General features: G+C 40.4%; 1 protein-coding gene across 8 annotated transcripts in view; it reads left to right on the top strand.

Moving 5' to 3' along the window:
- The window catches only part of atat1 (alpha tubulin acetyltransferase 1), a 30,569-nt gene that overhangs the window by 13,472 nt on the left and 2,421 nt on the right, over positions 1–14,676 (top strand). For 2 of the 8 annotated variants that reach the window (XR_004848181.2, XM_023280132.3), the window contains 2 exons: positions 8,423–8,508; positions 12,201–14,661. Coding sequence is in view for 6 of the 8 variants with exons in the window: in XM_023280132.3 (XP_023135900.2) it covers positions 8,423–8,508; positions 12,201–12,271 (157 nt within the window). In the remaining 2 variants the exon portion in view is untranslated. Of the gene's footprint in view, positions 1–7,794; positions 8,081–8,422; positions 12,022–12,200; positions 14,662–14,676 lie in introns of those variants that run through there. The other 6 variants (XM_035952765.2, XM_023280134.3, XM_023280131.3 and 3 more) reach the window with 5 other exon arrangements.

The following is a 14,676-nucleotide window of genomic DNA, read 5'->3' as shown; positions in this document are numbered from 1 at the left end:
AGCTTTAGCTATATGCTAATAGCATCGCACAGTAAAATGAGCCATACTGTCTCATCGCTGATGGAGAGGCTGTGAGTCGTTTACGTAGTTGACACAGCAGCAGTAACCAGCAGTTATTTATATCATCTGACATGCCACTGTGATCGGACATAGACCTATCATCCTGAATTCTTTTCTAGAAAGAAACAGCGGAGCTACACAGATTAACAGTATCTACTGTGACGTCACCGGGAATAAGCAGTTAGGTCCAGTATGAACCCAGCATTTTGTATTTTCAGCAAACATCTTTTCCGTCGGAGCGAGCACAATCTCATTCTCATTCAAAGGTTTTATTTATTTTAATTATTTTCTACATTGCAGATAAATACTGAAGACATCAAAACTATGAATGAACACTTATGGGAATTATGTCATGAAGAAAAAAGTGGTAAACAAATCAGAATATATTTTATATTTCAGATTCTTCAAAGTAGCACCCTTTTGCTTAGATTACTGCTTTGCACACTCTTGGTATTCCCTTGATGAGCTTCATGAGGTAGTCACCTGAAATGGTTCTCCAACAGTCTTAATGGAGTTCCCAGAGATGCTGAGCACTTGTTGGCCCTTTTACCTTCACTCTGCGATCCATCTCATTCCAAACCATCTTGATTGGGTTTAGGTCAGGTGACCGTGGAGGACAGGTCATCTGACGCAGCACTCCATCACTCTCCTTCTTGGTCAGATAGCCTTACACAGCCTGGAGGTGTGTTTGAGGTCATTGTCCTGTTGAAAAACAAATGATGGTCCAACTAAACGCAAACAGGATGGGATGGCATGTTGCTGCAGGATGCTGTGGTAGCTATGCTGGTTCACTGTGCCTTCGACTTGGAATAAGTCCTCAACAGTGTCACCAGCAAAGCACCCCCACACCATCACACCTCCTCCTCCATGCATCACAGTGGGAACCATGCATGTAGAGACTATCCACTATTCACCTTCTCTGGATCTCACAAAGACCCAGCGGGTGGAACCAGCGATCTCAAATTTGGGCTCATCAGTCCAAAGCACAGATTTCCACTGGTCTAATGTCCATTCCTTGTGTTTCTTGGCCTAACAATTATCTTCTTCTTGTTGTTCATCCTCAGTAGTGGCCTTTTTTGTTTAAAAGCAGGCCTGATTCATGCAGTCTCCTCTGAACAGTTGATGTTGAGATCTGTCTGCTACTTGAACTTATGTGGGCTGAAGAATTTATGTGGGCTGTAATCTGAGGTGCTGTTAATTTGTGGCTTCTGAGGCTGGTAACTCGGATGAACTTATCCTCTGCAGCAGAGGTGACTGTTTATCATTTTCATCATAACGTTTGATGATTTTTGTGACTGCACTTTTGGATACATTCAGAGCTCTTGAAACTCTCTAGATGTACTGACCTTCAGTTCTTAAGGTAATGATGTACTGTCATTTCTCTTTACTGAGTTGAGTGGTTGTTGCCATACTATGGATTACAACAGCAGTCAAAAAGAGCTATCCACTGTTCACTAACCCTACCTCTGCACAACACAACTGATGTTCTCAAACACATTAAAAAGGCAAGTAATTCCCCAAATCTACTCTTGACAAGGTACACCTGTTAATTCAAAACCATTCCAGGAGACTACCTCATGAAGTGGACTGAGAGAATACCAAGAGTGTGAAAAGCTGTCATCAAAGGAAAACCACGTTTTGCTACTTGAAAGAATCTAAAATATAAAACATATTCTGGTTTGTTTAACACATAATTCCATATGTGTTCTTTCACAGTTTTGGTGTCTTCAGTATTAATCTACAATGTAAAAAATAATTAAAAAATAAAAACCATTGAATGAGAAGGTGTGTCCAAACTTTTGACTGGTATTGTATATTTTTATATTATTGTGCATATCAGTCTGTTATTTGTATATGAGGAGAAAGTCATGTGCAATTTTATTATACTTTGTATAATGACAATAAAAACGGACTCTGACTATCTGCCTAATTGCAGTAACAATTGTAGTAGTGCCATTACTACAAGCAGGGACTTACAGTTGCATTCACAAATTATTGGGGACACAGCCAGTATTGGAGAAGCTACTTGGAAAGTGTTGGTAAATATGTTCCCAGTTACACTACACACATGGACAAAATTGTTGGTACCTCTCGGTTAATGAAAGAAAAACCCACAATGGTTACAGAAATAATTTGAATCTGACAAAAGTAATAATAAATAAAAATTATATGCAAATTAACCAATGAAAATCTGACATTGCTTTTGAACCGTGGTTTAACACAGTTATTTTAAAAAATAAACTCATGAAACAGGCCTGGACAAAAATGATGGTACCCTTGACTGAATATTTTGTTGCACAACCTTTTGAGGCAATCACTGCAATCAAACAATTTCTATTACTGTCAGTGAGACTTCTGTCCCTCTCAGCAGGTATTTTGGCCACTCCTCATGAGCAGACTGTTCCAGTTATCTCAGGTTTGAAGGGTGCCTTCTCCAGACGGCATGTTTCAGCTCCTTCCACAGATGTTCAATAGGATTTAGATCAAGAGTCATAGAAGGCTACTTCAGAATAGTCCAATGTTTTCCTCTTACCCATTCTTGGGTGTTTTTAGCTGTGTGTTTTGGGTCATTATCCTGTTGCAAGACCCATGACCTGTGACTGAGACCAAGCTTTCTGACACTGGGCAGCACATTTCTCTCTACAATACCTTGATAGTCATGAGATTTCATTGTACCCTACACAGATTCAAGACACCCTGTGCCAGATGCAGCAAAGCAGCCCCAGAACATAACAGAACCTCCTCCATGTTCCACAGTAGGGACAGTGTTCTTTTCTTGATATGCTTCATTTTTGCGTCTGTGAACATAGAGCTGATGTGTCTTGCCAAAAAGTTCCAGTTTTGTCTCATCTGTCCATAGGACATTCTCCCAGACGTTTTGTGGCTTGTCAACATGCAGTTTGGCAAATTCCAGTCTGGCTTTTTTAGGATTTGTTTTCAACAATGGTGTCCTCCTTGGTCGTCTCCCATGAAGTCCACTTTGGCTTAAACAACGGCGGATGGTGCGATCTGACAGTGATGTACCTTGACCTTGGCGTTCACCTTTCATGTCTTTAGAGGTTGTTCTGGGCTCTTTTGTTACCATTTGTATTATCCGTCTCTTCCATTTGTCATCAATTTTCCTCCTGCGGCCACGTCCAGGGAGGTTGGCTACAGTCACATCTTAAATTTCTGAATAATATGTGCAACTGTAGTCCCAGGAACATCAAGCTGCTTGGAGATGGTCTTATAGCCTTTACCTTTAACATGCTTGTCTATAATCTTCTGATCTCCTGAGACAACTCTCTCGTTCGCGTCCTCTGGTCCATGTTTAGTGTGGTACACACCATGTCACCAAACAGCACAGTGACTACTTGTAACCCTATAAATAGGCCGACTGACTGATTACAAGTTTGTAGACACCTGTGATGCTAATTAGAAGACACACCTTGATTGAACATGTCCCTATGGTCACATTATTTTCAGTCTTTTCTAGGGGTACCATCATTTTTGTCCAGACCTGTTTCATGAGTTTATTTTTTAAAATAATTCTGTTAAACCATGGTTCAAAAGCAATGTCTGATTTTCATTGGTTAATTTTCATAGAATTTTTATTTATTATCACTTTTGTCAGATTCTAATAATTTCTGAGATGCAGCAGCGGGCAGCGTGGCCAGCAGGTGATGTTGGAAGCTGAAACTACAATCTGTTAGGGTGCGGAGTATGGAACCGGCTTTTATTGCAGAGGATGGGGAACAGGTGTGCTGAGCCGCAGCCGCCGGAATTCTGCTGATGAGACTGATTAGTGTTGAGGACAGCTGCTGCAGAGAGCAGCACAGTGGAGAGAGAGCAAGAGCAGAGGGGACCGGGAGAGAGGGAGAACTGAAAGGAGTGGAGAGGAGGATGAGTAAAGAAAAAGAGGGAAGAGGTGAGAGATGGGGTCAGGTGGGGGCTGATGCAGGGACCAGGGAGGAGGCCATGACAATTTAATTTTATTAATTTGCTGCATACACAGTGAAAAACTACGGAGCCCCTCTGGTGACATAGTAAAAAAAAAAAAAAAAAATTGTGGCCACAATATAGCTATAACGTGCGCACGAAATACTAATTCATTCGCACGAAATACTAATTCGTTCGCACGAAATACTAATTCGTTCACACGAAATACTAATTCGTGGCCACAAAATACTAATTTGTGGCCACGAAATAGGTATAATGTGCCAGTTCGGTAAAGTTGGAAAGATATTCACAGATTCGGACTTCCGGCATCAATAACTCAGGAGATATACGTTGTAAAAACATAAACGATGTCTCTTTCAAATCGTTGTGAGCTAGACAATGTGCTACGAGGCCAGTTTTATCAAAAGTCGCTGTCTTTCAAGCTGCAGAATAACATTGATGTCTATGCACAGCCGGCTGTGCGACGAGTGAACAGGGACCGTCTGCAAATAGCAAAACCGCTGCAAACAGCGAAGAGGGACACAAATATTCAATAACTGCACTCTTATTTACTGTAGTTTCACCAAAATCACTGGAGCCATCAATTGGCTCATGCTGGTCATACAACGACTCTTTATTTGGTGCTAAACTAAAAAGAATTTTAAGGAATTTTTATTAGTAATAAAATTCAATAATTTAACACTGTAATGTCACAAATTCACTGGAGCCATCAGTTGGCTCCTACTGGTCATACTACAACTCTTGGCTTGATATTGAATATTAAAATCTGAATTTTAAGGAATTTTTGTAGTAAATAAAATTCAATCACTTTCCTCTTTAACACTGCAGAAAAAATAAACTCCATCCAACCATCAAAGGGGTCCTAATGATCATACCATCAGGTTTTTTCTTCCAAGTATTGTCCGTACAGTCCTTAACTTGGAAATTATTATTAGCGGTTTAATATTATGGTTTAAATGAATGAATTAACGCTGCATCCTTGTAAGAAGGCATCTTATTGTCTTTCTTCCCAATCGTCAGTACTTGAGGAGACAGTCTAAACAGTTTAGTTTGGTATATTGGTGTTATCTGATCCTCTCTTTGATGAGGATTCCAGGTTCCATTACTATTCAGTATCATGTATTTGGACAAGCAGGTACACTGTGGATCTAAAAATATAGCACCACATACATCAAGAGAAGAGCCATCAAAGCTAATTTACTCATAATCCTTAAACTTCACACACAAGCATGCACACTAAATAGTGTGCACAACTTCACATGGCAATAAACAGCCCAAATAAAATAAAATTCAGTTACTTTTGGTTATTAATGTTCCACAATCTACCAAAAAAAAAAAAATGGATGAGCACTTTTATCTGTTTAACAAAAAATATCTGATATATATAACAACAATTTCAATACTAATAAAAAAAATCCTTAAAATCATGAAAAATAGTTAAATATCAAACCAAGAGTTGTAGTATGATCAGCAGGAGCCAACTGATAGACAAAGTGTAATCTTTCTGCAGTACATAAGAGTGAATTAATTGAATTTTATGACAAAGTCATCTCTGACTTTGTGGACTGGTGTGAGCAAAACCATCTGCAGCTCAACGCCGGTAAGACGAAGGAGATGATCGTGGACTTCAGCAGGAGGAGGACATCCCAGACTGCACCGGTGAACATCCAGGGTTTGGACATTGACATGGTGGACACATACAAATACCTGGGTGTTCACCTCAATAATAAACTGGACTGGACACACAATACAGAGGTCCTGTACAAGAAGGGCCAAAGTCGTCTCCACCTGCTGAGGAGAATGAGGTCCTTTGGAGTGTGCAGGACTTTGCTACGGACATTTTATGACTCTGTGGTAGCGTCTGCTATCTTCTATGCAGTGGTCTGCTGGGGAGCAGGGAGCACTGAAAGGGACAGAAAGAGACTAAACAGACTGGTCAGGAGGGCTGGTTCTGTCCTGGACTGTTCCCTGGACTCCATAGAGGAGGTGGGTGAGAGGAGGATGTTGGCAAAGCTCACATCCATCATGGACAATCCCTCTCACCCACTGCATGACACTGTGGGGTCTTTAAGCAGCTCCTTCAGCAGCAGACTGAGACATCCACCCTGCAAGAAAGAGCGCTATCGCAGGTCCTTCATTCCATCTGCTATAAGACTTTACAACATCAGCATCACTGGCTGATGTTAACATAAACTGGACTATATCATTACCACCCCAAACCATAAAATTTGCACTGACACTCTTGCACTGCACATCTTTGCACTTTTAAACTTTATTTTTATTTTTATTTTTTCTGTTAAGCCACTTTACCCTCATCTCTCACCCTTGTATATATTGTAAATAAAGCTGCTGTAACAATGTAAATTTCCCCTGGAGTGGGGAGAAATAAAGAACTTTATCTTATCTTTATCTTTATCTTTATCTTTAATAAAATAATAAGACAATAATAAAAATTCCTTAAAATTCTGATTTTCATATTTAATATCAAACCAAGAGTTGTAGTATCACCAGTAGGAAACAACTGATGGCTGCAGTGATTTTGGTGAAACTACAGTAAATAAGAGTGCAGTTATTGAATATTTGTGTCCCTCTTCGCTGTTTGCAGCGGTTTTGCTATTTGCAGACGGTCCCTGTTCACTCGTCGCACAGCCGGCTGTGCATACACATCAATGTTATTCTGCAGCTTGAAAGACAGCGACTTTTGATAAAACTGGCCTCGTAGCACATTGTCTAGCTCACAACGATTTGAAAGAGACATCGTTTATGTTTTTACAACGTATATCTCCTGAGTTATTGATGCCGGAAGTCCGAATCTGTGAATATCTTTCCAACTTTACCGAACTGGCACATTATACCTATTTCGTGGCCACAAATTAGTATTTCGTTTGCACGTTGTACCTAATTCATGGCCACAAATTAGTATTTTGTGCGAACGAATTAGTATTTCGTGCGAACGAATTAATATTTCGTGCGCACGTTATAGCTATATTGTGGCCACAATTTTTTTTTTTTTTTTTTTTTTTTTTTTTTTTTTTTAACCATGTCACCAGAGGGGCTCCGTAAAAAACATCTAACTAGCTAGTAGTTGTTTGACAAGCAGTGTGCTGGTGTTTGCAGACTGCACTACGGATTGATAAGTGATGTAACAATTATACAGGGGCTGCACAGTGGCGTAGTGGTTAGCACTTTCGCCTTGCAGCAAGAAGGTCCCTGGTTCGCGTCCCGGCTTTCCCGGGATCTTTCTGCATGGAGTTTGCATGTTCTCCCTGTGCATGCGTGGGTTCTCTCCGGGTACTCCGGCTTCCTCCCACAGTCCAAAAATATGCTGAGGTTAATTGATTACTCTAAATTGCCCGTAGGTGTGAATGTGTGAGTGCTTGTTTGTCTGTATATGTAGCCCTGCGACAGACTGGCGACCTGTCTAGGGTGTCCCCTGCCTTCGCCCGAGTCAGCTGGGATAGGCTCCAGCCCCCCCCGCGACCCTAGTGAGGATTAAGCGGTGTATAGCTAATGGATGGATGGATGTTACTGCATGACCTGTATGTATATATGTGTGTGTATGGCAGTAGCATCATGTAGCGATCCGTAGTTTTATTTCAGACCTCACTGAGACTAACCCTACACTCTCACGCTCTTCTAGCTGTTGGTTCTTCTTGACTGATAAACACTGTCTCTTTCTTTCTCTCTTCTTTTCCCTTCATTTTTTATCACCCATTCCACACCATTTATCTTCTTTTGCCCCTTTGATTAACTCTGTGTTCTGTTTTCATTGTCGTCGTGTGGTAATACAAATAGTTCTCTTAATTGAGCTCAGATGGGCTTCCATTGACCAACCTCTGACTGGCACTGCTGTTCTTTCCCATTAAAGGAATAGCTGTGGTGTCTTCGCTTGATAAATGGCCTGCTACTGGAGAAGGGGAGTCTGCTGTTGTTAGAATGAAAATTTGACTGAAACAAAGACAAAATTACTAGCTCTCTTAGGACTTTTAGTCATTGTCTGTCCAGCAGCGGGTAACATGATAGCTTGTCTCATCTGCTTGCCTTTTTTAGAACCCATTAAACTATCTGCCACAAAACTGCACACGTGAGACTGCCTTTTGTCATATAACTGTCACACACATAAATTAATATCAACCAAACTGATTGGTATTAGGTGAGGCTGTATCTTCATGGTCTTTTCCCCATTTTTCTTATTTTATGCATTTGATTTTATTGATACTCCATGTGTGCGTTTTTTATGTTTGTTGTATTTTAAGTTGTGTAGATATGTTATTTTTATCCTTTGTTCCTTTTGTTTCATTCTGACTCTTTTGGCTTGTGCTTCCAACCCTCATGCACTCCTGTCCTCTCTATTTTACCCTGTTCTGTATCTTTTTGGTTTTCTTATCATCCTTCTTGCTGGCATTTGCCATTTCTCTGGTAGCCAACAGGGTCTCGCTGCTAGATGTAGCCTGTACAGTTGGAATATGGACAGCAGAGCTGTTGGACCGCTGGACAGACCCTTGCCAGGTAATGTTTTGTGAAGATGTTAATGGAACTTAAAAACCTTTGTTAGACTCATGTAGGGACCATATCATGTTGGAATTACTGAGCTCTGTTTGTGTGACAAAACAGTCTTCATTACTTCAAGACCATTCACAAGCTTCGTGAGAGCTTTCAACCACATAATCAGTCTTCATCAATTAGTATTTGTACAGTATATGGCAGCCAATTGTTTTGTCTGAGTAAGACTTAAATGTGGCATAATGTCCAAAAAGTGAGTGGACCTATAATCAAAGTATGCGGTTAACATACTGACCTCAAAGTCTAGAAGGAATTTCCATGTTTACATGTTTATATATTGAGCACCAAAAACCATCAATTTGCAGCATTAATATACTCACCTTCAAAACCAACTGTAGTGCAGCCATTCATTTAGTGTATATTATTACTAAACATTTTATTATACATTTTTTAGGAGCATCACTGTGTAATGTCATAATTACAATCGCAGCCATTCATTTGAATTCTGTAATACAAATAGTTCACTTTAGAATGAAGCTGCTGTCATTATCCACTTTTACAATAGTAAAACCCCAGTAATGTTGTTTGGACACTGAATAAATCCGCCTTTCTATATTGATTTATTTCACTCTCACTCATGCCAGTTATTTTCTGGCTGTAATTTATTGACTCATTCCTATTTAAAACTGGTATCCCTTAATGGTGATCACATAATTATGAATTAGTGCCACAGCTATATGTTGTATTTGATTTCCATTGTGGAAAGAATGCCACAAGTGTGTTCAGCTGTTATATCTGACAAAGGTGGCTACTTTGATGAGTCAAAAGTTTAGAATACATTTTAGTTTCTACCTCTTTTTTTTACTTCATTTGTGTATTTGTTCTATGCTTTCATTTCAGAGTACAGTGAGACATTAACATGCATAATTTCCAATAAAAAACTGGAAAAATTGGGCTGTTCTAAAGCCTTTGACAGGTAGTGTATATTTTTTTTAAGTATACTTATTATTATTAAAATAACCTATATTTTTGACTCGGTCAATCTGTCCCTGCCTGATGCATTGCACAAATTAAGATAAAGTATAAAGTGATCTGGTGCTGATTATTCTAAAAAAAACAAAATGAGGAGAGAGGGGGGGAAGGTAGAAAGGCAGAGTTCAGACTCAGATACACCTACAGATAAAGAGTGCATTGTTTTGTTTGTGGCAATCTATGGAGCAATGTTTGAAGTGCCATAACTTGAGAAATAATGTAGCTAGAGTACTGAAATTTTGTAGACGCATTGATATGTACATCTGATCTTCAGTGCTACAACCCTACTTTGAGAAAATAATCCAAAACAGTTAAAGGATGGTCCAAATTTGATTAAAAATAATTGAATGGGTCTGGATACTCTAATTTTCCATCAACCATAAAACCTTTACTTTTTACCATAAGGGGCTGAATTGTTTTTCCTGTGAATGGCAGCAATAGGAGCTTTAATATTGTAGAGTATGGTGCTGGATATTCCAAAAGATGCTGATGCCATACACTTTAGGTGTATGTTTTGTAAATATCTGTAATTACACAAAATGGTTTCAACAGAAGAATTTGTAAGAACATTTTCTGTTGGTGATAAACTTAGTTGTGGTGAACCTTGCCACAACCTGGATTACACCAAAACCTGAAATGATAGGTACCAGCTGTTTACATCACACCTTGAGCATTGTGTATTCTTCATATGTACAGTATGTCAATTGTGAACCACTTTTGCTTGGTGTTGTATTAAGCGATGTTTCACTTGATATTACATTCATAAAATAAATCTAATTGAATATGTTAAATTCGACATTGAACATTCATTGCTTATGCTACCATGCTTACCAAATAGTTTGAAGCACTATGGTTTGGAAAAGTATGATTTTTGTTATAGCCCAGTAACACTTTTAGAGAGATTTCACCTGTCATACATGCTCAATACATGTTCAAATATTGGCCATATTTTCAATAATAAGTATGCCTCTGACTGGCACCATGCTCTATAGTTTTAAAGCTCCTATTGGTGCCAATCACAGGAAAGACATGTAGCCTCTTAGGGTGAAAAACAAAGGTTTTATGTTTGGAGGAATATTGGAGTAAATGGAGACAAAAAAAATTGACATTTTTTGGACCAAATTTACAACGTCATATAACGGGTATGTATTGTTCTGTCAAAGCATGTGTCGTGGTTTCTCAGACATCGAGGATGTGCAGATGTTGAAGAAAACGTCCGTTGACACTGACTTGGTTAATAATATGTTTGTTATAAGGAAGAACAGCATCGGTCAGACAGAGACTGTCTGGGAGGATTCAGCCAAATAAACCTCCCAGAATAACAACCGGAGGTCACTTTTATATGCTTTGGACAAGAAGGTCAAGTATGAGGTCACAACAAATGTTTCTGCTAAAAGACCAAAATAGGACACAGAGGGCCCCTTCAATCATCCTCCTAGACACAAAGGCCCCAAAGAGCCCCATCGATCAACCTCCTGAAGATTGGGACCCTTATTTGAACACAGCATTGAACCATTCTAGACAGTCAAGAGCAGATGAAGCACATTCCATTCTAGAAAGTCGAAAGCAGATGAAGCGCATTCCATTCTACTAAATATATTAACACATCTCAGATCAGATACTGCACATGGTTGTACCATTGAAGATCATATGTACATATCAATGAGCCTGCTAAAATTCAGTTCTCTAGCTACAACATTTTGAAGTTGTGGCACTTCAAACATTGCTCCATAGATTTGCGTGACGAAAACAATGCAAAAATCGACATGACACCACCTTCTTAAAGAATATTTGTCAAAAACTAATGTTAGCTATGACCCCAGATTTTACACACGGTCAACTCAATCAGTATTCATACCATCCAGCTAAACAAAATTTTTCCAAACTAAGTATACCTCACTATAGCATGCACTTCATGAGGCCAGCACCTCACTGCACTGTAAAGACTCCTTAGAAACAGCGTGACATGACAATAATCCCGAGGCATTGATCTAGCCTCCAAGCTATGAGGCACAATGGTGCAACATCATGTTGCCACCTTCACAGTATAGGTGGCATCGTGAAGAATGAAATATTGTGGCTATATTGAAGCAAAATCTCAAATCATCAGCCACAAAGTTAAAACATCTCCTCAATGGGCTTTCCAAATGGACACTGATAACAAGTATACTTCCAAAGTTGTGGTAAATTGGCTGAAGGACAGCAAAGACAAGGTGTTGCAGTAGTCATCGCACAGCACGACCTCAGTCTAAGGTGTTTGTAAGCAAGTAGGCCTACAAACGTGACCACCACGGCTTTCAGGAGGAGTGGGCCAAAACTACAGCAAGTCAATGTGGGAGGCTTGCTGAAGGCTACCTGAAATGATCGACCCAAGCTAAACAATTTAAAGGCAATGCTACCAAATACTGACTAGTGTATGTAAACTTTTGACCCATCTAAAATGTAAAAAAAGAAATTAAAGCTGAAATAAATTGTTCTCTCCACTGATATTTCATAATTCTTTAATTGAATTAATGATCCTCACTGACCAAGACAGGGAGTTTGTTTCAGTCACATATGTCTACACATAAACTTATTAGAATAAATTCTTGATTCAAATGTTTGTCTCTACCTTCATTATTCACTCTTCAATCCTCTGTCCCTGTACTGTCATACTGCTTACACAGGTACCAGCCTCTCTCACTTTCACGTCTCTGTGCATCCAAGAAGGATGGCATCAGCAGCTGAACTTCCATAGACTGCAGAGAGATGCATATGGATACAGATTCTGAAGCCTGTGGTGTTGAAGAGGAGATTGAGGTGTTAGACAGTCTGCAACGTCCAGCAGGAGGCAACCAGAGACCTCAGCTGGAGGAGGAGAGTGACAGAGTGATACAAGGCTGGTCGTGGACTGTAGAAATAAACTGCCGTACAGCTCAGTAGGTAGAATAGAATAGAATATGCTTTATTGTCATTGTACAGTGTATAACGAGATTGGTGAGCTTCTCCTTTTCAGTGCAAAGAAATCTTAAAGATAGTGCAAACAGTCTATTTACAGGTATACAGTATAAATAACAGTGAATATAAAAGGAGTGAATGCGGCAATGGTGTATATTGCACATTTCGCACTGTATTTTTGGCTGGGCGTAAGACATGAGACATGAGAGTTCAGGGTGGTGATGGCTCTCGGAAAGAAGCTGTTTTTTTAGTCTGTTCGTCTTTGCTTTAATACATCTGCTGAGCTGAGAACGGGGATGTGAACTGTCCTTGATGATGTTCTGAGCTCTGCTGAGGCACTGGGAGGAGTCCATGAGGGAGGGGAGAGGACAGCCAACAATCCTCTGTGCTGCTTTGACTGTCCTCTGAAGCCTTGCTCTGTCTGCCTCAGTGCAGCTCCCGTACCAGGTGGAAACACAGTACATCAGCAGGTTCTCTATAGATGAGCGGTAGAAGGCCAGCAGCAGCTTCCTGTCCAGGTTGTTCTTCCAGAGGACTCTCAGGAAGTGTAGCCATTGCTGAGCCTTCTTTATGACAGCCATGATGTTGTCTGTCCAGGAGAGGTCATCAGAGATCTGGACTCCCAGGAACCTGAATGTGTGGACTCTCTCAGCACGCACTCGCCATTAATGTAGAGGGGGGGGTCAGTTCTGTTCCTCCTGAAGTCCATGATGATCTCCTTTGTCTTTGAGGTGTTTAGTGTCAGGTTGTTTTCTGAACACCAGGTTGTGAGTTTCTGGATCTCCTCTCTGTAGGCTGTCTCGTCTCCCTTTGAGATCAGACCAACCACTGTGGTGTCATCAGCAAATTTGACGATGATGTTGTTTCTGTGGGTTGGTCTGCAGTCATAGGTGTAGAGACAGTACAGGAGGGGGCTCAGCACATAGCCCTGTGGTGTACCGGTGCTCAGTCTGCGGGTGGAGGAAAGGTGGGGGCCAAGTCTCACAGACTTGGGTCTGTTGGTTAAAAAGTCCTTAATCCAGCTGCATGTGAGAGGGGGGAGGCCCAGGGTGTCCAGTTTGTTTATCAGGATGTCTGGTATGATTGTGTTGAAAGCCGAGCTGTAATCCACAAAGAGCATCCTGGCATAGTTCTGCGGTTGTTCCAGGTGGGTCAGCACAGCGTGCAGAGCTATGGCGATGGCGTCCTCTGTGGATCTGTTCGCTCGGTATGCGAACTGGTGGGAGTCGAGTGTGGGGGGGAGACAGTCTTTGATGTGCCGGAGAGCCAGTCTCTCAAGAAAAGAAAAAGGAATACAGGAGCACCTGACCTTGGTGATCAGGAGCCAGCTGATTACCAACATTTAGATATTCAATTCAATTTTATTTATATAGTGCCAATTACAATTCAGATTATCTCAAGACACTTTTCAGAACCCATAAGTCTGCTGCAAAAAAAACTGCTTTGAGTGTTTCAGTGCTTAAAGTGTTGAAGCACCATGATCTTCCTCATTTGCATTGATATAGGGATTTCTTGATGAAGTGCTGAGAACTCTTAATGCTCAGAGCTAAATTCAGTTCCCAAATTCTGTTTGGAGGTTTGAAGGTGCTTCCAGTTTTTCTGGTTTAAAAGAGGGGTATTGTAATATCTGTCTTGGCTGGTGTCAAATGTCCATCTGTTCGTCTTATCTGGTTGACCAAACTGGCGCTAGCCAAATATGGAGCTGCTTCACTTCAGTAGCCATCGGATAACCAGCAGCCTCTAAACCACTTAGAAACTTGGGTCTAAACAGCAGATTTTGTTCTGTCAAAAATGGTTGACTAAATTTCTGCCATCGCTGTTGTCACTCCTTGTTGTGTCTTTTTCTCATTTGAACAGCCAATGCGTTAAGCTTGCAAGGTTTCAGTTAGGTTGACTTAGTTAGGTTGACAAAGAGAGGCACATAGGAATTAAACCAACCAATCAATATCCATCATGATCTGAGCAAAAAACAGGTTTTCTATTCTCTTTCTGCTCTCTCCTGACCTCTGTCCTCTGGCAGGTTTCAGAAAAGTCTTGAAGCTTGACATCCAATCAAAATGAGACGGTTTTCCAAAACTAAGATATTAACAGTCTCAAGCACTTGCAGTGACTGTTCAGGTGTAAAAGTAGGATAATTCTGGTTTATTTCAACCTGCTGTATATCCCATTAAAGTGATTGTTGTATCTCTATACGTCATGCTAACT

This window comes from Amphiprion ocellaris, chromosome 15, assembly GCF_022539595.1.
Source record: "Amphiprion ocellaris isolate individual 3 ecotype Okinawa chromosome 15, ASM2253959v1, whole genome shotgun sequence".
Lineage (NCBI taxonomy): Eukaryota > Metazoa > Chordata > Actinopteri > Pomacentridae > Amphiprion > Amphiprion ocellaris.
This window is presented reverse-complemented; position numbering and strand designations above follow the sequence as displayed.